The sequence below is a fragment of the Benincasa hispida genome, chromosome 9 (assembly GCF_027475165.1).
Source record: "Benincasa hispida cultivar pf3 chromosome 9, pf3_genome.v1.1, whole genome shotgun sequence".
Taxonomy (NCBI): Eukaryota; Viridiplantae; Streptophyta; class Magnoliopsida; order Cucurbitales; family Cucurbitaceae; genus Benincasa; species Benincasa hispida.
The window spans coordinates 6,100,740-6,127,082 of NC_143486.1; the positions used below are offsets into that span (position 1 = coordinate 6,100,740).

At 33.5% G+C, this 26,343-nt stretch overlaps 1 protein-coding gene across 3 annotated transcripts; it reads right to left on the minus strand.

The window, feature by feature from the left end:
• Positions 1-14: 14 nt before the first annotated feature.
• LOC120085608 (cycloartenol synthase) lies at positions 15-20,224 on the minus strand. 3 transcript variants are annotated; one of them, XM_039041679.2, is made up of 19 exons: positions 19,815-20,224; positions 19,378-19,563; positions 19,034-19,123; positions 18,381-18,575; positions 18,218-18,302; positions 17,408-17,574; positions 16,331-16,519; positions 15,990-16,103; positions 13,093-13,215; positions 12,893-13,015; positions 12,145-12,243; positions 5,428-5,484; positions 5,296-5,342; positions 5,065-5,208; positions 4,659-4,836; positions 3,440-3,520; positions 3,202-3,285; positions 2,407-2,545; positions 15-317 (listed from the first exon to the last, which is right to left on the minus strand). In XM_039041679.2, exons 1-18 carry the CDS (start codon positions 20,037-20,039, stop codon positions 2,432-2,434), a joined length of 2,301 nt encoding a protein of 766 aa, XP_038897607.1. In that variant the 5' UTR covers positions 20,040-20,224; the 3' UTR covers positions 15-317; positions 2,407-2,431. The 3 variants fall into 3 exon arrangements, with proteins under 3 accessions (XP_038897607.1, XP_038897606.1, XP_090173905.1); XM_039041678.2 differs by having other exon boundaries at positions 15-434; XM_090317779.1 differs by lacking the exon at positions 15-317 and having other exon boundaries at positions 2,282-2,545.
• Positions 20,225-26,343: the final 6,119 nt, after the last annotated feature.

The window sequence follows — 26,343 nt, forward strand, 5'->3', positions numbered from 1 at the left end:
TTTAAGAACACAAGTTATCGATTAAATATCACTTTTTATATAAAAGATATGAAAATTAATTAAACACCGATTATACCAGGAGTATTTATTTCGGCATCATCGATCAATTAGAATCAAGATCTTTTTCAAAAATGGAAAAAAAGGTACAATAAATATGTTAACCCTGACAGAGGTTGAGAGAGAGAGTTTCCAAATGTAGGGATCGAATGCAATGGAATCAATCCGTAAAAGAAAAAAAAAATTGGCGAAAAGGACGTCGATTCAATCAATCCAGATCGTCTTCTTCTTCAATCACGCCGACTCACGAATGGAATTTGCTTCACCAGAGGAGTAAAAAATGACATTAAAATCAGTGAGGATCGACACATCGAATGGATTAGGTGAAGTCTAAACCAGCACTTGAGGTGAAAGAAATGATCGCAATCAAGTAAAAGCTGGAGACATGTTAAAAAGGATCAAATCAAAATATGAAAATAATAATAATAACAATAGTCTGAATTTGAGTATTCTGCTATATCTGCGAAATCACAAATTTTAAATACATGTTTGTAAAATACCTGATTAATTTTGTCATCCATCATACTTTCTCATTATTTTATGCAACAAATAATTTTGTCACCAAAACTTTTAAAACAAATTCCCTGAATGTTTGGTTAGGAGTTGTCATTACACATATCGCTTCGCATGAACTTTGTATCCATTTGAATTAACTTAAGAAAAAAGTATTTTTCAATAAATTCATTTTTATTTAAATACTTTTGATAAAAAATATTAAAAGTACTTCAAAATATATTTTGAATGATTATTAAACACTCCAATTCACCGCTAAAAATGACTCCTCACAGACCATACTATTTTATTACAATAAAAAAAATAATGATCATTATTTATTTAGTTTTAAATATAATACAAGAAAAAATTCAAACCACGTATTTTTTTTTATCATTAACATATATTATTTGTCAAATAAGTTAACCTATTACTTAGTTTGACTCGTGCTGACCATAATCACTTGGTATAACTAAAAACCTAGGGTCCATTTAGATTGACTTAAGAAGAAAGTATTTTCCAAAAAACTCATTTTTATTTAAACACTTTTAATAAAAACTAATTAAAATACATCCGAAAAAACTATTCTAAGTATTTGTCAAACACTCCAATTTCTTCTAGAATGACTTATTTTTTTAAATTAAACACTTGAAAATGTATTCCAAACACACCCTACAACTTAATTTTTTTCTTTGCTTACTAGTGCATCTCTCCATCGTTGTTATCCTTCAAAAACAATCTCCATCTTTGCATTTATAGTGGAATTAAATTGAGCAATTTGAAACAATGGGGTGATTTTTCCCAGTTTAACGTGGTATATCGAAGAACTTCATCTCCTCTTTTATTCTTTCCATCCCTCTAGTGTTTCTTTAACTCTAGACTAGAAAACAATGTACTCCAATTATAAATTTTTTATCTCTAATAAATTGAGCAATTTGGTCCAATAGTATTGACACGACCTTAATTCCTAGAGGTCGAAGGTTCAATCCCCTACTCATAGTTGTTATACTAAAAAAGAAAACAGTAATAATGTTATAAATGGTTATAAATTTGATTTTTGCAAACAAAAAAATAAATGATTTTTTTCCTTTTAGAAACAAGCCTTCAAGATATAATTGTTACAAAAAATATATATAATAATAATAATAATAATTAATTATTAAACTGAGTCCATGAAAAGCTACATCCCGAGTAAATTATATATATATATATGTACTTGCAATAGAAGATCCTAAAGTTTAAAAAAAATATTTAATGCCTTTTTAACTTCCAATTTTGTATCTAAGACATCACCAAAACATGTCTAATAAATTCTTAAATTTTCACCTTGTGATTAATAGGTGTTAAGACATATTTGAGATTTTTAAAAATTAATTGATAAATTAGATATAAAATAGCATTTATGTCTAATAGGAATTTTAAACTTTAGTGTCAAATTTGAATTTTAAAAAACGTCGAATAGGCCAAAAACCTACTTGACACAATCTAATTTTTATACACCTAATAAATACAAATTTGAATGTTTAAGAAACTATTTGACACTTATAAAAATTCAAATAGATGCAACAAATTCAACCATTCAAAGATTTAATAGACACTTTATAAAGTTAAAACACCTAGACATAATCTTGAAAACTTAGAGACTTAACACCTCATTTAATTAAAAATTTTCATATTGTTTCCATTGATTGTTTACTGCATCATTAGCCTTTAAGAATGACGTATAGTAATATATCACCTAATGATGTATCAAATTGATCGGGTAATAAAATGAAATTATTCATGCGATAGAAGTTAGAAGAGCAGAATAAAGCATAAGCATCTGCAATAATCTAAAGAAGTACTTTTGTAACTCACATTGGCAATAAAAACATCATTTTTTTTAAGAGGCTTGCAGTACCCGGCAGCGATATTCCCCAAGGGCCCATATAGGGAAAATGTTACGGTAAGCGGAATAACTAATCATGCAGTTCTTGTTAAAAACTCCCATGATATCCTGTACAAAAAACAAAATCTACAAATTAACATAAAGAAATGCGGCAGTAAATGTAGAGAATTCTTTTATAAAATTAACAGCAAATATTAATCTGTACTCTAAACTTTTGGAGTTATATTAATCAAAACTCTAAACTAATAATGGTATCGTATTAAATCCTACCCTCCTCCATATTTCGTTGAACTGAATTGTACAAAACTTATAATTTCAGTCAATTAAACTTCTAAATTTTATAAACCAATTAATTTAGATTTAGATTCTCAAGTGCGGGTAGCTTCTTCAATATCGATTTTATAAAATGAATAAGTAAATGTATGATTATTCTCAATAAAATTCTGAATAAGAGTCCAAATTGATTCATTTATGAAAGTTTGGAGTTTAGTTGATACAATTCTAAGTTTTATATGGGACTTTTCTCTAGAGGGTGTAGATTGATACACTTACAAAAGTTCAGTGTAGATTGGTATAATTATTAGTTTAGAATGTAAATTGATACAACCATAAAGTTGAGGGATACAAATCAATATTTTTCCTAAAATTAAGTTATATCCCATCAACGTCAAGGCACAAAACAAATTCCATAATCAACTTCCAACCAATTATGGTTACATTGGTCAGTTTAAAGTAATAAAATTTAAAGAGTAAAGTCCAGTTACCTCTTGAGGAAAATCTCCATCCTCCATCTGAGAATTAATTAGTATCCTTGCTGCACGGTGTAATGGTGTTGGATCTCTTTCAGCCTAACCACATGAGAAAATTTGTAATCGTTAACATCAACATATCAAAAGCTTTAAGAACATCTTAGGAAGTACAACAAATTATACCTAACATGGAGAATCAATTAATTTGATAAATGTATGATAGTTTTAGCTCTTATAAACCAATATTTAATACCTGCCCAGCATCGATGAGGGATAACATAGCCCAACCAGTATTGACAAGATGTGGCCTATCATCTTTGATATTTGTGTACACCTATTCAAATGATAATAAGATTTCGTGAAACAGGAATACATAATACTTGAATAATACTTGTGGTCAATCGTAGAAACGATATATCAATAAATCATAATACAAGTCATCATCAGGCAGTCACAGGATAGTCAGATCCTACAAATACGAACCTTTTTGCTTGCACGATAGAGGAAAATTTGCGGTCTTGTAATCCAGCAAAATTGGTGGGTTACAATAACTCATAACATGAAAAGTAGCCCAAATTTCCAAAGGTCATTCACTCAGAAACTTTGGTTATGACTTATGACATAAAAGCAGAGAAAATGGTATGGACAGCCCAAATAAAATTTGACCTAAATTTTGAAAACAAACATTTTTTGGCCTCTTGCTTACATCATCCTTAACAAAATTACCAAAATCACCCCGATTCTCTCTTCCTTCTCTTTGCTTCTTCCTCCTGACTGCAACATTTTTGGGGAAAAAAAATCCTTCTCACTCTTGATCTTCTTCTTCTTCAGTTAAAGATGGAAGCTGGAACGTAAATCAAAGCGAGAGCAAGACCAAGGAGCAAGAGGAAGAATCCGAAGGGGAGCATGAAGCAAATTTGATAAGAATTTTTTAAAAAGAAAAAAAAGAAAAAAAAGCGAGAGGAAGGAGCGAGAAGCGAGAGGAAAAAACGAGATCCATATTTGCTCCTCGTTCACGGGTTGAATCTGTAATTCCATAATATGCTTGCATCAGCAAAAAAAAAAAAAAAAAAAAAAAAAAAAAACCAAGAGGAAGGAGCGAGAAGCGAGAGGATAAAACGAGATCCATATTTGCTCCTCGTTCACGGGTTGAATCTGTAATTCCATGGCATGATTGCATCAGCAGAAAACCAAATTTCATTTGATTTCAAACAATGGGCTAAATTTCATTCGTGCTACTAAAAAAAAGCCACTGTACGAAAATCCCATAAAAGCAGCCCAAAATTGGACTCCGTTGGAAAAATAGGTGATTTTGATCAAGTAAATACCCCTCTTGTAAAAATGAAGAGAAGAAAATATCCATCCACTGACATTAATAAATTTAAATGGGCAGAAACAAGGTGAAAAAAAAAAAAAAAAAAAAAAAAAAAACAGCATAATTACATTCCTGAGCGAGAGGAATTTCATACAACCTTATCCTGGCAGGAAAGATAACTTTCTCCCCAGCCACCGGCAGCAAGCTCCTTAGACATTAGGAAATCACAAGCTTTACGAAGACTAGAACAGCTTTCGTATCTCCTTCCAGCAGCAATCAGACCCCTTATGCCAAACCAACCACCATAGGTGAAGCAGACTCCCCACGATCCATACCTATCATGTAAGTAATTCGACAATATTCATGCATAAAATATTAGCATAGACCGCTCCAGTATAGTATAGCACTAAACAGTACTATTCTAGTAGAAAGGCCATTCAAGGAGACTAAATACTTCTTTTAAGATGAAATTCCTACTTTCATAGAGCAAATGAAAGGTAGAATAATGGGACCAAATGTATCAAGTTAAACTTTAAAAACATAACAATGAAATTGAAACGAACCAAGATCCATCAGTTGCTTGTATGCTTTCAATGAAGTCTGCAGCTTTAGCAATAGAATTGCCAATTTCATTGCTTCTATGACCCGGATATAATTTCTTGAACGCTGCAAGTGCTTGAATTGCTGCTGACGTACACTCGACATATCTATATATTCAATTGGTCCAACATCAATTTCAAGATATATACAAAGGAAGGCTAAATCAATGGACATGAGCCATTTTAAAATCTTACGGGTAGTCAATGACAATATCACCGAAAGTTTCAGCAGGGTTCATCAGCTGAAAATCAAACGTAAATAATAAATAACCCAAGCTACAATAAGAGGGCGAGAAAATAATGTCCATAACAATCAATTGTATTTACCTCCAGCCACCGGTATGATCTGGTGAGTTCATAAGTGGCAAAGCCACCATCAGTATTCTGCAAGCTAATAAATTTGGATTAAAGACTAACGCTAATGAACTTGGATTTAAAGAATAAAAATCTAGAGCGTGTTCAGATTGAAAGAAGCCTAAATAGTGCATCTTTAGATTAAAAGGATCGAGAAAAAGATATATATCATGCCTCAGCATCTACTTTCAATAGACACTTGTGTAGTACTTGTAAAACTCTTAGGTTTGAGAAAGAATCAGAATGCTCCAAAGATATGAATATATACAAGTGTACAAGGCATAGAAAAGGAAAATATCACAAAATATTTACAAGAATGGAAAATCCTAATTATAGAATTATAACACTCCCCCTCAAGTTGGAGCATATATGTTAATCATGCCCAACTTGTTACATAGATAATTTATACGTCTTCCATCCAATGCTTTCGTGAAGCTATCTCCTAATTGTTCTCCAGTCTTCACATATTCTGTAGATACCAACCTTTGTTGAATTTTCTCACGTACAAAATGGCAATCAACTTCAATATGTTTAGTCCTTTCATGAAATACTGGATTAGACGCAATATGAAGTGCTACTTGATTGATTATCACACCACAACTTTGTCGGTGTGGTGATTTCAAATCCAAACTCAACAAGAAGTTCATATATCCAAATCAATTCACACAGATTGTGCCGTTGCTTTATATTCTGATTCTGCACTTGAACATGACACCACATATTTTACTTCTTACTCTTCCAAGAAATCAAATTACCACCAACAAAAACACAATACCCTGAAATTGATCTTTTGTCTTCTTTAAATCCTGCCCAATCAGCGTCTGAGAAACATTCAATATTAGTATGACCATAATCCTTATATAATAAACCACGTCCGGGAGCAGCCTTTAAATAACAAAGAATCTGTTCCAATGCAGCCCAATGATCAACTGTAGGACATGACATGTACTGACTCACAATACTTACTGAATAGGCAATGTCGGGTCGAGTCAATGTAAGGTAATTAAGTTTTCCCACTAACCTCCTATATCTTTCAGGATCTTTTAGCCATTCTCTATCTTTTGTGAGCTGTAAGTTGGGCATCATTGGGGTACTACATGGCTTAGCCCCTAGCTTTCCTGTTTCAGTCAACAAGTCAAGCACATATTTTCTCTGTGATAATAGAATTCCTTTCTTGCTTCTTATTACCTCAATTCCTAAGAAGTATTTCTACATGCCCAAATCTTTTGTATGGAATTGACTATGAAGAAAGGTCTTTAGAGACTGGATACCTGAAGCATCATCACCAGTAATCACAATATCATTCACATATACAACTAACAAGATGACACCACCCTCAGATCTCTTAAAAAAGACTGAATGATCTGACCTACTCTTCTGCATTCCAAAGCTTTCAATCACCTGACTAAATTTACCAAACCAAGCTCGTGGGCTCTGCTTTAATCCATACAAGGATTTACGAAGGCAACACACCGTTCCATTCTCCCCCTGAGCAACAAACCCTGGTGGTTGCTCTATATACACCTCTTCTTGAAGATCACCATGAAGAAATGCATTTTTAATATCAAGCTGATGTAAAGGCCAATGATTGATTGAAGCTAATGAAATAAACCACCTCACAAATGCCATTTTGGCTACAGGAGAAAAAGTATCAGCATAGTCAACACCATAAATTTGTGCGTAGCCTTTCGCTACGAGGTGCGCTTTTAACCGAGCAACAGAACCATCAGGATTGACTTTACTGCAAACACCCATTTGCAACCGATAGCCTTCTTTCCTGCAAGAAGAGAAACTAAATCCCAAGTACAATTATCATCTAAGGCAGTCATCTCCTCCACCATTGCGGCACACCAACCAGGATGAGATAAAGCTTCATGAACAGTTTTAGGGATGGATACAGACTCTAAGGATGCAATGAATGAACATGTGGAAGGCGACAAATGGTTATATGAAACAAAAAAGGAAATGGGATGAACACATGTACGTTTACCTTTACGAAGAGCAATAAGGAGATCGTCACTCGTTTCTGGATCCATTGACGAAGAAGACTCTGGTACAGGGCATGGAACTGAAGGAGGTTGTTGTCGAGTATAGACCTTAACGATGGGTGGAAGAGAAGAGGTAGCCACAGGTAGAGAGATGAATCAGGAAGAGGATCGGAGGGAGAAGTAACTGTGTGGACAAGGAAATCATCCTCTACTTCCTTATGCTCCCCCTGACTCTTATTCAGAGAGAATGATGGTGATGAAAAAAAATGGGGTATGTTCAAAAAACGATATCAGGAGAGACGAAATATTTATTTAGACTAGGACAATAACACCGATACCCCTTTTGGACATGGAAATAACCAAGGAAAACACATTTTAAGGACTTTGGATCCAGCTTGGTATGTTGAGGCCGAACATCCCGAACAAAACAAGTACAACCAAATATTTTGGGTGGAATGGGAAACAAATTTTGCTTAGGGCATAAGTACGAAAAGGTATCTCACCCTTGAGAATGGAAGAAGGCATGCGATTTATTAAGAAACAAGCTGTGAAAACAGCGTCAGCCCAAAAGGATTTTGGAACATGCATCTGAAACATCAAGGCTCTGGCTGTCTCAAGGAGATGACAATTCTTTCGTTCTGCAACTCCATTTTGGGATGGAGTATCGACACAAGAAGATTGATGAAGAATGCCATGGGCATCTAAATAAGACTTGAGTGTATGAGAGAAATATTCCTTAGCATTATAACTCCGTAGGATTTTAAAGCACCACTAAACTGAGTTTGGATCTCAGCATGAAAGTTATGAAAATGAGAAAGTAACTCATAACGACTTTTCATTAAATATAACCACTTAACACGAGAATAGTCATCGACAAATGTAACAAAATACCGAAACCCTCCTTTGGACTCAATAGGACAAGAACCCCACCCAAACATCAGAATGGACTAATTCAAAAGGAGCACTAGCTCATTTATTGACTCGAGGATACAAACTCAAACGATGAAATTTAGCAAATTGACATGACTCACAATCTAAAGAAGACAGATGTTGAAGTTGTGGACGAAGACTCTTCAACACAAAGATAGACGGATGACCCAAACGACAATGCTCTTCAAAGGGAGACGACACACTTGAGCATGTGATGGCCGTAGGTGTTTGTGATTCAAAGATGTAAAGACCTCCAATTTCACGCCCTTTACCAATAGTCTATTTCGTCATAAGATCCTGAAATAAGCAATAACCAGGAAAAAAAGAGACACAACAATGAAGATCACGAGTGAGTTTACTAACCGAAATCAAATTAAACGAGAAATGTGGTAAATTTAAAACTGATGATAAAGAAATTGATTCAGTAAGATGGACGGTTCCTGATCCTAAAACAGGAGTGGAGGTTCCATCAGCTATAGTGACATTAGGTGAAGAGGTAGATGTACAAAGGTTAGAGAATAAACTGGGGTTACCTGTCATATGGTCTGTAGCGCCAGAGTCAATGACCCATTTTGACGTGGAGGAAAGAAGGCATTTAGAAATGTTACCTGTCTCTGCGATGGCCGTAATGGGAGTAGAAGATGATGCCCTCAATGACTCTTGATACTGCTGAAATTTAGCAAATTCCTCTGCAGAAATCGTAATTGACTTGTCAAGATTATCAGGAGTAGAGGCGACATGAGCAGAGGGTGATGGCATCTTCTGACCCTTATTCAGCAATTTTCTGCATTCACGTTTCGTATGGCCAGGTTTATGACAATAATAGCCAACAATACCTCCTGGATTTGATCTTTGGTTATTTGGATGACCTTTGAAGCTATTTGATTCATCCCCTTATTACCTTTGTAATCATTTGTGCACCCAATCAAAGCACTGCTAGAATCAGATGATGTAACTGCTTGTGTCTTTTCAGTACGAAGTATTCGAGTGTAAGCTTCTTCCAACGAGGAGATATTTGAGCTTGACAACACTTGATCTTTGGCCATCTCATATTTAGGTGCAAGGCCTACTAAAAAGCTCATGATAAACAACTTTTCACGTTGAGCCATTAGAACTTTTGGATCCGTACTGATTGGCATCAAGGCATTGAATTCCGTGCATAACCTCCATGAAGTAGCTTGTAAGAGATTTTTCTCCTTGATCAGGTTGATATAGAGTCTTACAAACAGTAAACACTCTATTAATATTCTCTTTCCCTGAATAAAGAAAATCCAGATATTCCAATAGTTCCTTGACTGACTCGCAGTGATTTACTAGTTCAACAATTTCCCGGTCAATAGAATTCTTGATTTCTAGAAGCATCCTTGAATCGTCCCGCCACCAAATCTTCTTATTAGCATCAATCGGTGGCTCTTCTGTGATGTGATCATCCATCTCCATGCTCCTAATAAAGTGGCGGACATTTGATCTCCATGAAAAATAGTTGGATCCATTCAACTTGTGTTCAATTACTTTTGACACCATAGGAACAATCTCAGACATGACTACTAGTTTCTGATCAGCCATTATCTCAAAAACAATAGACACCGGACAGCAGAGAATCAAACCCTAATTTACCGAAGAGAGGTCTTGACAAGCAGTGAGAATATCTATATATCCCAAACAAGCACACCATCAAGAAGAGTCAACCACACTAAAGAAAACCCACAGAAAACGAGCAAAAAAGGACGGCGCACGTGCCTACACGCGCCGGCACGTGGATGGACGGCAGAGAAGGACGATCGGCGCGTGAGCCTCACGTGCTGGTCAGATGGCAACCGACTAATTTTTTGTAGATCGGCGGCTGGGCTTCTCTTTGGACTGGGCAGTGTCGAAAAAAACAACTTTTTTTTTCCGGCGGTGGCTAACAACGGCGAACAAACCGAAGACGGCGACTGTGAGCAAAACTGTAAACTCACCTCTCCACAAAACCCTAAACGTAACACAAATGGGTTCTAAATTCTCAAACCCTAAGGTTCACAAAAACCCTAAGTTTATTTAGAGAGCTCTGATACCATGTAAAACTCTTAGGTTTGAAAAAGAATCAAAATGCTTTATTCATTCATTCACCAAAGATATGAATATATACAAGTGTACAAGACATAGAAAAGGAAAATATCACAAAAGGAAAATATCACAAAATATTTACAAGAATGAAAAATCCTAATTATAGAATTATAACCAAAAAAAAAAAAACATAAAGCCATAAACCTTGTTTACTTGAATCAGTACTTCACAATTCAAGGGAGACAATGAAGGACAAGACTTGGAGTCCATCTATCACACAATTATTTATTTATTTATTTATTTATTTCATTATTATTATTATTTTGGAAGGGAAACGCATCCATACAAGAAGTTGAATTAGGCACAGGGGACAATTCATTCTATTTGTTTGTTTAGTTAGTTGTTTTCTGTAATTGGCATTGGAGCATTAGTATGCAGTCAAAGCCATCTTATCGGAAATTTGGTATGAAAGGAATCAACATATTTTTCAAGACAGGTTTCTACCTTGGTCCACACGTAATGAAATTGCTCATGTTAAAGCTTCTTCTTGGTGCTCACTCTCCAAATTATTTGGAAACTTTTCCATTCAAGATATTTATCTTACTTGGATTGTTTTTTTCCACCAGATTAATTTTTAGATTGGTTTTTGTTTAGGTTCATGAGTATTTGACAAGTTTTATTTGTTTTTACTATTGTATTTTGAGCATTAGTCTCTTTCATTATTTCAACGAAGGGTTGTTTCCTAGAAATATTTTTTTTTTTAAAAAAACCAGGTTGGTGGTGACTCAGCTTGCGTTAAACATGAGTTTTCAATCAACAACAGAAACATCTTTCAATGTAAATCCCATCTGACCACCAATTAGACAACAACGATTCACCAGTCATAACTCATAACAAATGGTCAGTGCGAAAAAATATTAAACATATGGTCAATGTCAAGAAATACTAACACACAATGCTAAGAAATAGACAATTAGGTTCAACAGCTTGGAGTGGAACTTTGGGGGAGGTAAACCTCGCTGAAAGTCAAAATCATTCCAAATTCAGAACCAACTTACATCAAGGCACACTCACAGTTGCAGAACTACCAGCTGAGATTCCAAGACTATGATCAAGGAGTTCCTCCTCAATCCGCCGTTTGGGGAGAAAGGCCGATTTCTTTGGCTCGACAATGTGTGTACGATTTTATGGGCTTTGCAGGGAGAGAGGAACAGCAGGGTTTCCAGGGTTATTGAAAGGGAACCTCCAGAGTTATGGTCCCTTGTGTGCTTTCACGTTTCCCAGTGGGCTTCAATTTCGAAGTTTTTTTGTAATTATTCTATAGGATATATTCTTTCATTTTTTTCTTCAATGAAAGTGTGTGTGTGTATGTGAGAGAGAGAGAGAGGAAAATCTTTGTGGCAACAGGCAAGTAGGGTTGTGTGCTTAGTTTGTAAGGGCATATAATTTTTAGAGGGAAGGAGCTTAATCTTTTTTACTTTTAGTCCCTTGCTAGGTACCATGTTTCTTTGTGCATTTCGGTTTAAAAAAAAAATCTTTTAATTTTTTTTAATTATTCACTTAGTTTTGTCTTATTTGATTGGAGGCTTTTCTTTTAGGTAGCCTCCAATTCTTGCGGGCTTTCTTTCTTGCATACCTAGAATTCTTTCATTTTTTTCCTCGATGAAAGCTTGGTTATTCCTAATAATAATAATTTCAAAAGAAAAAACATATTAACCATAGTTACCTGTAAGGACAGGATGACATTTACAGCATCGTATAACCGTTCTTCATCAATCGACTTCCCTACTATTTCTGAAGGAAGTTTTGATAATAAAAGAACAGCCTACAAAAATAAACAAATATTATTATTTTGAAAACAAACAATGGCCAAGCAAGTATGATATTTGTTCAGGATGCTAAAAGGTGAGGCAATGCCAGAAATTCTTTTGCCCCATTCTAGTGGGGACTGTCATTCTCCTTTACAGATGAGTCAAGGTGGGTATGAGAAACCACCTCATGAAAAATGAGTATTCTTCCCCATTCTATGTTTTAGTGGGGACTGTCATTCTCCTTTACATATTCTACATTCTAATATGTTTTTATATAAAACCAAAAAAATATATAAATTCATAGTTTTTTGGGGAAACAAAATATAAGATCATTTTGATTGAAGTAATTCACAACTTATACTATTCAAATAATTGACAATTGCCTTGTGTAAGGTCTACAAGTATTACCAACATATGGATTAATCTTAAGCTATCAAATAATATAAAAAATAAATTTAAAAAATTAGGATCAGAGTCGGAGGCAAGATAAAGTGCATATTTAGCTTCTATCTCCAAAAGTCTGTGATGGGAGAAGGAATAGAAAGTCTGTGATGGGAGAAGGAAAAAAGGAAGGAAAACAAAAACAAAACTCCCACCTTCAGGGAAGAAGTATTATCCTATCTAAACTATGTTAAAAATTAATATATAAAAACAAGCCAATACCTTCAAACCTTCAGCGGTGCAGTCAGAGATAGGCCATCCATGATCGGCAGTTGAAAATGGCCATGCACCTTTTGAAATATGACGATACCAACTTTGTAAATCCCCAGGACAATCTTCTTGGACCTGTAAAGTAGAAAACTGAACACCTATACACAAACAAAGAGAGCGTGGAGTTGATAAGAAATTCTTCTAATAAGAACCTGGGAGTCTTGTATATACTTGTGCGCCTTTCTTAAAGTTGTCCCATATTCTTCAGAAAGCTTAGTTGACATGATAGCTTGAACGGCAAATGCAGTATCCCATAATTGACTTCCATTGTAACCCTACAGTAAACAAACATAGACAGCAAGATACATCTTCTGAATTTCCAGATGTTGCTACGTGATGATAAAATCTAATAGGAAAGCTCAGAAATCTTAAGCAGCTCATGCTTTCTGTAACAGAACTAATCGGCTGAGATTATTTCCTATTGCATGAATTATGTGTAGTTTTTTTCTAATAAGAGTTGTGTAGTTTCTGTCCTTTTCAATGTTTCTCTTCTAACTTTCCAGTATTCTTGGGACTCTGTACACATATTATCTGAATGGTAAGAAGAATGTATTATCGGATTTTCTACCTAGGGTTGAGAAATGGTTTAAACACCAATTCCACAGTTTAAAAGCGGGCTGACGGACAGTTTGAAAGTTTCCCAAGGAAGGAATACGATAAGTAGATACATCATTTCGAGTGTGATCAGACAACAAAAAATCAGACAAACACAGAAATTCTAGTCTTTACTCTCTTTACTGTTGAAGTATTAAAGACTATTGTTGCCAAGGTTAAGTTTATGGGTCAAAGTAAATTTAATATTATATCATCTACCACCCCCCTCACTTGTAGGCTTGAAATATATAGAAGATCCAACAAGTGAAAATCAATATTAATTGGGGAACAAATAACATTGTAGGAGTTTGAACATAGGACCTCCTGGACCACCTGCTCCGATGCCATGCCATGTTTAAATCACCAATTGATCCAAACGCTTAAGCTTATGAGTGAAGGTAGATTTAATATCATATCATCTAACTACCTTACATGCATCTGTTAGTATTGTATTAAATTTAATCTTTTTGGGGATATTGCCTATTAGGCGCTTTTTAGAAATCTAGTATCGTTTGAACTACCGTGTTGAACTTTTTCAAAATCAAAGAATGTCATTGTTGATAGCATATCCCTAGATTTATGTCATTGTTGCCTTTGGGACATATTCCGGAGCTTTCATGTGATTTTGTAGGATTCGAGCAATTCTAATCTAATTGATGATTCAAACAAGGAGTATTTGGAGCTTAGAGGAGCAATATGGAGCATACAGGTCATAGCACGGAGAGCTATAGCAAGAATTTCGGAGAGGACAACGTCTCAAATGTCCGAACCCATGAATTCATGCAGCCAAGCCACAAGTACCAAAAGACAGTGACTAGATGCTTCAGATTTGGATCTTCTGTCGCTCAATGCCGCAAAGCACCCCCCAAGATTGAAGTTTCGTTTGTACTGTTGAGATGCTACACCTAGCGTTTCAATGCTACATATTAAAAAAAAAGTGGGCAATTTTGTAAAAATAGGGCCACATCGAGACACTGTGCAATGCAGAGGAAACTATATATTCTTCTTTTCTCATCTGATTTTGAGAAGCGCAATCAGAGGAAAAAAGTTTCAGATTTGATAATTTCTCAGCCTAGAAGGTGGAGGAAGCATTCTTTAGAGCCAAGGAAAACGTTCAAGGCTTGGGATCGCAACGCATCATGACGGAAACGAGGATTAACACATGTTTGTGTGCTCTGAATTGCATTGTCTATTATTTTGACCAAGGAATAGTTTTGTATGATCTAGTTTTCGCCTCTTGAGTTAAATCTAGACAAGAACACGATTGGTTGTAAAATCTTGCATGAAAATGAAGATTTCTTGTGGAAGTCACTAAAAGGAGAGTTTTTAAGTGCCTTATCTCGATGTAGAACTCCTAGATAGATATGTTTAGTTTTCTATTTGGGAAAGTATATTGGTTGAACTTGGAAAAGTCAATTAATTTGCTTAATCTTCTTGGCTTAGTTTTGTTACATAATTGAATCGGTTTGCATCACTAATCACACTATTTTTCTAACCGAATAAATCGTTGTCTTGAGATATCCTCTCATTATCTCCATCTAGGTAGATTTTAGAGACAGACAGTCTCGCTCAATTCACTATAATAAGACTTGACACCATACATGTATGAATTTGCATTACACAAAAATAATGCAACGCACAGTCCAATCTTCTTTGTCCTCTTTTCTTTCTCTCTCTATCATAAAGAAATTGAGATGTAGCCTCCAAATACTGTCCTTTCTCTAGACAATTTCTTACAGGAGCCTACAGATGATTTTATTCCATTTTACTGCACCTTGTGATTAATAAAACATGGTCAAGACATAATGAAGCATGCTAAAAACTCACTACAGCAACCTTTGTGTACTCTGTGGTTAGAGTATCAGGTACCAACTTGAGAGGTACTACCGTCAGATCTCAACAGCATCATTGGGAACTAATCTAGAAAGATATTCCTCTAGGGTTGTTGAAAGTAGGATTTTAACCTAGGGGTATTTTTGTAATTGTCTTCGGCCCTAAGGTTCTCTACTGTCTATTTATTCGCCCTGTTCCCTTGTATTCAATTTATCAATTTAATAATAAGAAAAAGATCTGTATCGTGGTTTTTCTCCCTGTTCTAGGGTTTCCACGTAAACGGTGTGTTGGTCTCTCTTTTCGTCTTGTCTCTTTTATATTTCATCAAGGGTGATACAATATTTTTTTAAAATAGTGAACCGTAGTCTTTGTTTTTGTTTTTTTGTTTTTTTTTTCCCTGTGCATCTTTTGTTTCTTTCCTTTCCATGTTACTTTCTTAGTTTCTTTCTTCAATGACAAATCATACTTCCATAGAGCAAATGAAAGACCGTGTCTTTTTCTTAAACCCATTGTATCATATGTATATGCCACATATTCTGAGAATGATGGGAAGAAAAACTGTTAGTAGGAGAAAATAGCATTTATAATGTCAATGAGAGGCAATGTGGCGTTAATTGTGAACCTGCATTTTCATGCCATCTTCAGCAATCCAAAGATAGTCATAGAGTCTTGGAATATGCAATTTGAATGCCTCTGAATGTGGATCTTCCACCCAACAACAAAGCATGTTTAATACCTGCACAAATGAAGTAGACAATCAAGCCTCCATGGAAAAAATGATAAAACGAGGAATTCCATCTAGGTGGTGTAGAAGACCTGAAGAAAAGAACTGACCCAATTGTTTCATTAATGAGACCTTCGTAGATGGCCACAAAATTTGTTTATATACATATTGTCTTTTCGATATCCAAAAAGTAATCTGTTATTTCATGTAAATCATAATTTATAGTCCCTAAAGCATACCTTGTTGACAGGCCCTATACATATATACCGAGTATTTTCATCTTCATAGTGGATATGTTGCATTACAGTCCGCAAAGCCTTTTCCCTCAGTCTTTTTGCAGGCCAACACATAAAAAGAGGCTCATAAACATGGTGCAGTGAAGCCCACAGAACATCCTGAACCAGCGGATGTGGGTAATACAGATCTTCCTAACAACAATGGCAAAGCAAACTGTGACCATAAAAAAACGGCATCCTTCAAAGAAAACTGGCAACAAATTAATATTCAGAATGCATGTGTAGTTCATTACAGTCAATGCACCAAATAATTTGTATATGAACATAAATATTGTCATCTTCTCCAAAAATTTGCACCAGGTAATCGTCTTATCAATCAACTAAAGAAAATATGAGAGAATAACTAATTAACTAGTCCAAGCAAATGTTAGTTCACTGAGGAGAAAGGTAGTTTCGGACTCATAGATTCTTGAGAAAAGAATTGCATGTATAAAGCATCCAAAGTACCTATTGGATGAGGGGCAATTGTAAATGATTGCTAAATTTAATTATTGCACAAAACATCCACATTTACGAGACATTTGACTGCCCATTATTGTAGTTATTATTTTTTTACAAGAACTCAACTAACCTTTTCATTGGTAAATGAAACGGAAAGATAGTTCAAAGACGAAGCCAAAGTTCTTTGGACAACGCTTGTAGTCTTTCTTTGGTCTCTCTAGGAAGAGAGATATTCCAGCTTATTCTCAAATAAGTCGCATCCTGACAAAGTCACATTCTTTTGAAAACAAACTTTTGTGACAATGCACAATAAGCCTTAAATAGAAATGCAGTACACAGATCTTGTAATATCTGGGAGGGCTTCACTGTTTCTTCCAATAATTTAGAGTCAAGAAATTGAAATTCTAAAGAATGATACACTGATATGCCAAATCTACCAAGAACCGAAATATATATATTCCCAAAACCTAGACCAAACACTTAGGAGGGAGTTGAGAATTTAAAAAGGGATAAAGCAGAGACCAAAATTACGTCAAAAGTAAACATTTCAGAGAGAACTTCAACCGTTTTCTTACCCACCTTTGCACACTGATTGCGAGCCACATTCCAATCAACTTCATGATAAGGGACAAGATAAAGTTCCTTCCTTAAAGATCTAATTATAGGCGTTATAGGACCAACAAATCTCTTGCCATACAGATAACACATGGGCAAGTATACCATTCGGCAATGACACCACATCCTTCCTATTAAACAAACCAACAAGAATTAGCAGCCGTGAACAAGTGATAAAATTACTATAAAAGCATCAAAAAGAAGATATAAAAAAGGGGCAATCAGAATTGAACTTAACTAGTTCATGTTGCAATGGTAAAACATTGAATATCTAAGTCACATAATATGATAATCCACATGTATACATGTGTAAGATGTTATGAATCGACAAGGAAATTGTATTTAGGAATTAAACTCTACTTGCACACGCATGTAAACAAATCAAGAGGAAAATTGAGATCTTAAGTGAAGAGAAGATATGCTCATATGGCTGGTGAAAAGGGGTACTTCTGTTATCTTTTCTATCCACCAGATTCTACAATGCTTTTGGATTTTGCAATAGAGTTTGAGTTATTTCTCTGTCTGTTGCAAAAATAGAGCCTGACCATGGGGTTTCCTCCAAACTTTAGTTGATTGCTAAAGAAGTCCTCTTTCAATAGGTAGGTTAGGCTGCTTTAAGTTAAAAGAAAACACACACAGACACACACAATATTACATTGGAAGCAGCCACTATGGGTGGAACGATGTCCTTTGAATCACCGTTTAAATAAAAACATGTATTTCTGCTTGAATAAACTGATCATGTTTCATTAACAAAAGAAAATGATGATTGACCTGGATGACAAGGGAGAAGATACGGCAAGAGCCATAGTTCTGGAGGGAGTGGATTATTTCCAGCCCATTCATATACTCCAAGTACCTGTCATCAGCAAACATTAATTACATTCACTGTTGATTTTAGATCATATACCAAGGAATCAGAGACTCAAGACCATACTGAAAGCCACATTTTCCCCCAAGAAGTAATTGCAGTTGCACCACCGTGGTCCAAGATCCATTTTCGTGCTTTATCAACACCACCCTGCCCATCTTCAGCTTCTTCACCAAGCAATCTCAAAGTAACATAATTCAGCACAGAACCAAACATTGTGCTTGGGCCTTCAATATGTAAACCCCAACCCCCATCTCTATTCTGCATTGACATAAATCATCCTATTAAGTTATTGAACTCATTTCTAAATGCTAAGGATCTTCATATTAGTTCTGTTTGGCCGTTTCTACCCCATAACCCTAGAAAATAAGCAATCTACAAAACATATTAATTGTTCTTTTGCAGTAATATATCATTATCACGAAATAAAAGTAGGACAAACAAACGTTAGGTAATTTCTTTCCTTTTTTTTTCCTTTTTTGATATCTATGAATTTTCGAACCCACACCTCAACTATTTTGCCGGGACAATTGCTTCCTGCTACATTTTCTTGTCAAAAGATTAGTAAAATATTAAATTTTAGGTAAGTAGCTACTATGGCTTGAAACATTCTTGACTGGTGGTGGTTAAAAACAAATAGCACCTGATTTGAACAGAAAAGGTATCCATTAAGATTTTAGGCCACAACGTGGAAAAACAAAAGGGGAAAAAAATCTTGCCTGATGATTGTATAGATATCTGCAAATCTCACGCTGGTGTTCTGTAGATAAGACAGCATTCAAGGCGCCTGTAATGGAAAGAGTAATGACCTGTGATGATAAACCAACATAACAATTTACATGGTTAACAATGCAGTAGTAAAATGCTATCATTTTGCATCTTTAAAGTTTCTTTTCCCATATAAATCTAGATTAGTGGTACAAGTGGGAGGGAAAGTGATGGGGAAATTTGGCATTAACGCCCTTCTATACATGTTCCTTGGAAGCTCTAAACATAGACACGCTACACCATATTCTATAAAGTTATATAGATTACAAATGCTCCTTCACAAATATTCTCTTACCAAACCAGGCATTAGAAACATTGGACCGCCATAGTCTCCAGCCCAGTGACCATCATGTGCCTGGATTGTTGAGTAAAAATTGATAGCCCTTTTTAAAGTCCGCGTTACTGCCTCCTCTGTCACATCTTCTTTATCTTTAACTTTAATTTGCGGTAGATTGACAAAGGATGAATTCTCCTTGGCAAACTGCAATTGGAAAATCAGAAACTTCTGAACTACAATCCCTGATCCAAAATGTAGCTAAAAAAAACAATAAATACTCCAGGTTCCCAAAACCCTCTCGAAGTCCTGTACTAAAAAACCACCATAACTTGTGGTTTTCAGTATTGAAATATGTAGCAGAGTTGGTTTTTGGCCAAATCAGTAAAAGGGGGCATGGATCAAGGAAGTTTAATGATCAAATTCCAAAGCTCTTAATGTTTAGTTGGTGAAAGAACCTGCATCCGCATGAGGAGATCAGTACTATGCTTCTTCTCGAATCGGTGATCGGAGAAGCGCTGGCGAGCATGTTGTATTTGCTGAAGATCTTCCGGGGAGCCGAGTTCGGGATGGAAATGCCACACTTGGCGACCAACGTGGTTGTTGAGGGTTGAGAGCCATCGGCCGCCGGCGTTAGAAGGATCGGTAAGTACGGTATCGGCCCCAATTTTGAGCTGCCACATTTTTGGTTGGATTGTAAAATGAGTCTTTAGGTGTGGTAGTTGTTGTTGTGTTGTATTTATGAACGAGAAAACACCAGCCAGGCAGCCACTGTGCCAACGAGCCACTCACTAGAACTGTCAAACACGTCTGCTGCAACGCAACTTTAAAGTGGATAACCAAAACATGAGAAAATGGAAAAACCCGTAACTTTTCCGGACCAAAAAGTGAAAAGAAGGCTGTGTTGGCAGTGAATCATTTTTGTGGTTGTGGTGCACAATTTAGCTATTAAGTTAATGCACAACCACGAAAATATCATTATCATGTAAATATTTCTAACTACTTGGGAATATATTAACATATATTTAAATATTGATGGATATTTTGAAGAAAAAAAATTATGGATATAATATAAGTTTATAAAAATATTATGAAATTTTTTATTGAAATTTTAGAACAAACTTATTTATGCTATAACTTTAAATATATAAACCAATAATTAGAAGTCAAATACAATTGATAATAGAATAATAGATAATAATGAAAATCGAAAAACTATTATGAACCAAATATTTCGTTAATAAAGTTTATGTCATACAAAATGAAGGTCAAATAAGTTTAGTAACAAGATGATCTAGAAAGTATTAGCACAATAACATAATTTATCCGATAATTATAATATTGTCCCTAACAAAATTCACATCAATTTAATTTTAAGTAGAAATGATGTAAAAAAATAATGAAAAAATTGAATTAATCAGATTAAAATATACATGTGTGTTCTTTTTTTTTTTTCAAATTTTAATTCCTTTTGAGATGAAAGCATTGGATTGAAAATTGAGAAAATTTGAGAATTTGAAAAGGTAGCTCATTAGAAAATCTTGATATTCATGTAAGGGAAAACACCGATATGTAGAGATATTGAAACGACATATGGACGAAATATCCACAATATTTGTTGAACATGCATGTTCAAGGATACCAATTAGAGAGAAGTCTCTAAGGTACTTTATGTACAATGAAGGAGTTGTTGAGACATATTTTTTAGAACTAAGAAGAAATTCAAAACTTGAGATGATGGAGATTGCAACGAGAACAAACGTGACATGCTTTTGGAGTTTTTTTTTCCTCTTTGGTATAATTTAGTAGGATATTTTTATAAGAGTCCTAGTTTTTAAGGGTGATTTTGAGTTATGAAATTATAATTTTATGGATTTCTTATTTAATTTTAATATAAAAATCTCGTGTTACATCTATAAATGATCTTTGACTTGGGTTTTGACTTGAAAGGTTTGAACTGAAATTTAAACACATTTGCATGGTTATTTGTAAATTGAAATATAAGTATAAGGTTCACTTAGTGATCATTTATAGAATGAGTTTAATGTCTTACTTGGTCTTTAAAAATCATGTAGACATGTTGTTAGGTTTTATGTCTTAAAATTCATGATTTGTAAATAATAGAACTTATTCTCAAAATTCAATAAGGTGTTGTTGAATAGATGTTTTGCTTGATAGAAATCCAATAAACCTAAAAGTTTATTGACTATTAGATGAGTACTTGAACTTTACGTGGAGATATAAAGGTGGATCAGGTTCGAATAAATAGTTAAAATGATCTATAGTATATGAATAAGATTGGATATCTTATTTTGGTAACACTATTAAATGCGGTATGTTCTGTAGTTGTTACAAAGAGTTGTAAAGTACTACAAACGAAGTGATCCTAATTCGTTCATGTTGGGACATGAGGAGTGGGGTGTCCTTGTGCAAAAGGGTTTGTACGAGATCAGACCACGAAACTAGTAACTTTTACTTTATAATGATGTTTACTGTTTAAGACTGACTATTTTAAAGCGATGACCTAGGTAACTTGACCTTAATCCTGAGCTAACTATGAATTTCTCTTTATTTGGAATTATCCTTAGATTTGCATAGGTGAAGGTTTGCTCAACAGCGCCGACTCAATAACCTCCCATTTTCAGGGGTAAGAGTGGATAGATAGGTAGGGACATAGAGTGCAAGATAGAATTCGCTCCTACCCACTTTTAGGGATAGTAGAAAGGTTGTTCCCTTAAGTGCTTATTCTGGGTCTTGAACAAGGGGTCTCGCCCTCTCACTAACCGGACTCGGTTTGATTAATTGGATCATCACACAATTGTTCATTAGGGGATCAGTAGGGACTTAAGAAACAAGAGGTAATTTCGGAGGTAAAATAGAGAATCGACCCAGCTGTATTATGAACAACCCGTGAAGGTTGACTTACTAATCATGGTTATATCGAGTGGACATAATATATCTACAGTGAGGGGAGTTCAACTATGGGTTTTAGTGGAGTGACCCATTAGTTAACGAATGGGGGTTAGATCAGTCTAATGAACTTAGCCGATTAATCTCAGATTGTTGAAGCCTATGATCTATAGGTCCACGAGGTCTCCCCACTAGTTCGGAAATGGATTAGCTCTAAAATATTGTGATAAGTTAATTTGAAACGTTCAAATTAGAATCAAACGGAATTGGAGAATTTATATTTAAATGTGATTTAAATATATGAGGACGGACTTTTGTAAAATTAATTTAATATTGGATATTAAATTAATTATAATTATTTATTAATTTTATTAGAAAATTAATTTTGTAAATTAATCATTTTTGTTTTTCTTAATCAAAAATGATTTTAAAATCAAATTAGATTTTGGAAATAGAAAATACACAAATGGAAAATGGGATTTTCCAACTCCATCTTCAAGTAGCTCACCAACAATTCATTATCTTCAAACTTCATTTACTCTAAGCAGAATTTTAGCTGAAAATTCGGGTTGAAGAAGGTGTTCTTCTTTGGGTTGCTGATGTGAGTATTCTTCAAGTTCTCTTTGATTCCAACTTATTTTAAGTCCCACAACTCAATCTAGAGCCCAAGAGAATAGTAGAAAATATCTTGTGGTGGCCTGCACAAAGGTTTGGAGGAATTAGCCGCTGTAAATCGAGATTTCAAATGTTTTTTAAATGTATGTCTTGAAACCCATTAAGTTTTGTTTGAGCATGTTTTTGTTTCTGCCAAAATTAATCAATTAGAGTGCTTATCGATCTTTGTCGCTTCCGCTATGTGCTGGTACCATCCAACACATGTTAGATTTTAACTATGAGCATGAGAATTATCTAAGCTCGATACAACCTTCTAAATACTTTTCCCTTTTCGACCTAAGAAATTGCATGTTTGTGTTGAAAATTTTGAATATTCAATCAGAATACTTATATCATGCATCAAATTATTCACGTGTTGTGTGCTTAATGTTTTTAATCTTTTGATCAATTATTAATTGTCCTTTCAATCTAAGTTTTAGCTCGAGAGAGTGACCTTCAGATTAGAACAAGTGCATGGCTATTAGTGGAATATTGCATAATAGTGTGGATTTCCCAACAGCAATTATTGATTTCATTTTAAGGAGGGGAATCCTAAGTTATTGTAGTGACAAATGGAAACGGTCTGCTCGTAGTGACAATGAAATAGATTGGGGATACTTTTAGGAGTGGTTAATCGAATATTCTTAATGGCCTACTTAACTATAAAAATCATACAAAAATACTAGGTTTTAACTCCAAACAAAATAATTAATTGAGCTCAAGAGAAGATGTCAATAATACTAATATCTTCTTAGCTTACACATCTTGCATGACTTATAGTTGGGTTTTCAATTTTAAGCAGGAGAATTTGTTGAGCTCAAGAGAGAAAGTTAATAGCAATAATATCTTATTGGTTTATATATGGTGCATGATAAAAATATTATTTTAATTGATTGAGATTATTATTCTATTTCATAAATCATATCTAGAATTTTATCTCTAATTATTGTCTCCAATTAACTACGAGTAGGAATAGTATTATTTAAACAAAACATGGAAGAACTTGGGTAAGAAATTAAGAGAAGTTTTTGGCAAGGAGGAAAAATACTAGGAGGAGGAAGATAAGGTTCGAAAAAATAATGAAAGAAAAACAATAAAATAAAGAAAATTTTTATAGATAGAAAAAAATGTCAAACTATTTACAAATATATATATATAAAAAGACATTGATAAACATTGATAGATTTCTATCAACTTCTATAAAAAAAATTAAGATTTTATTATTTTGTATAAATAATTTTTCTTATTCGACTATTTTTGAAAAATTTCCATAAAATAATGGGAATGAAAAAGAAATATAAGATAAAAAAAAAACTAATTAAAAAAAATGATGGAGACTATTCACGTGAAAATGCAAGGGGAAAGTAAAACGAGAAGGAGAGATGAGAAAGTTAGGATAAATGTGGAAATTATGGACAATAGTACATTTGGTAACCAACGGAGAAAAGTTGTAATTTGGTAGGTTAAATTAAATAAATAAATTAGAACTCGTTTGATAATCATTTGATTTTTTGTTTTTATTTTTAAAAAAATCAAGCTTGTTTTATTCATATTTCTTACAATGATTTGCATCTTTCTTAAATGTAATGGTTAAAGTCTCAACCAAATTAAAAAAACAAAAACAATTTTTTGAAAGCTATTTTTTTTAGTTCTCAAAATTTGGCCTGATTTTTAAACCATTAGTGAAAAATAGATAACATTAGAGAGATATTTGAAAGTAAAAGTAGTGTCCATAGCCTTGATTTTCAAAAATAAAATAGTTACCAAATGAGATATTAGTTAAATTATCAAGGATACATTCGTTAAATTGAATGGAAGAAATGGAGAAATAAGTAATTAAGATGTTGTTTGATAATAACTATTTGGGCTTTGCTTGATAACAATTTGATTTTTGAGTTTTTGTTTTAGAAAATTAAGTCTATAGATATTATTTCCACTTCAAATTTCTTTCTCTGTTATTTATTTTTTACCAATAATTTTAAAAACAAACTAAATTTTGAAAAGAAAAAAAAAACAGTTTTCTTTGTTATTACTTCCACTTATTTTTGCTTTTTGAAATTTGACTAGGAATTCAATCATTAACCTTAAGAAAGATACAAATCATGGTAAGAAACTTGGAAATAATATATTTAATTTTCAAAAAAAAAAAAAAAAGAAGAAAACAAATGGTTACAAAATGGGCTTTGTTTTTTCCTTAATTTTTTAAAAATAGTATGTGTTGGTAACTAATTGAGTTTTTTTTTTAAAAAAAAATGTTAAGGAAGAAAACATTTTAAAAACAATATTTATTTAAGAAAATGCATTGTTTACACGTGCACTGAAAATTAGAGATGTCCACACGAGGAAAATTTCTTCACCATCATTTTTTTAACAAATTTTTTATTTCAATTAAATGTATTTTTAACAATTCTCTAAACATATCCAATACAACTCTCATTTAAATAAAATATTATCAATTTTTGTAATAAAAATAAAAATACACATTCAATTTAAAAAGATATAACTAAAATGCTAAATTCTCATAATTTTTATAAATTAAACTCACCAATTAGAACATCCTATCTTAAATATTACAACATCTAAGGAATTAAATAATAAACTCTTAAACTTAAATAATTAAAACTTTCACAATTATCTTAGCAAAGTTTACAACATTAATATTAATATATATTATAAATTTATAATTTATATACAAAAGTCGGGACGAGGTCGGGGTCGGGGAATATATTCCCCGTCTCCGACCCCGAATTGTAAATAGGAAAAAAATTTCCCACTCTCTCTCCCATTTTCCATTCGTAGTGGGTCCTGGACTCCTTCCCATGAATTTTGTTGGACATCTCTACTAAAAATACCTCTTGCTTTGGCGGTTAGCATACTTGCTATCATGCTATTGGGCCTATGCTAGATTCCCAACAACTACAATATTTTTCTTTTTATTGATTTTTCTATTTTATCACAATAATAATTTCTATTTTTATATAAAATTAAATGATAAATAATGTCAAAAATATTTTCTTACCTTAACACTTTATTTTCACATTAATTATCATTTTCCATTTTAACAAGTAGATCTTAAATTTTCTTATTAAAATATTTAAAAATTCAAAATTAAAAGAGTTGAAAATAACAATAAAAATTCAAAATTAAAATAGCTGAAAATATCAATAAATTAAAATTGATGTTATTGTTATTTTAATTTAGAAAACTATGACTCTTCATGAGAGTGTGTTTGAATGTATTTTTTGGAAAATAACCCAACATTAATGAAATGATATATTTTTTCTCAAAAGATATTAATAAATTAAAATTATTATTATTGTAATTTGCTCGTATTGATATATTTAGTTTTGTTATTTTTCTTCATTTCATTTGTGGTTAATTCGTGTATTTATAGAATAATATTACAACAAATATACAATATAA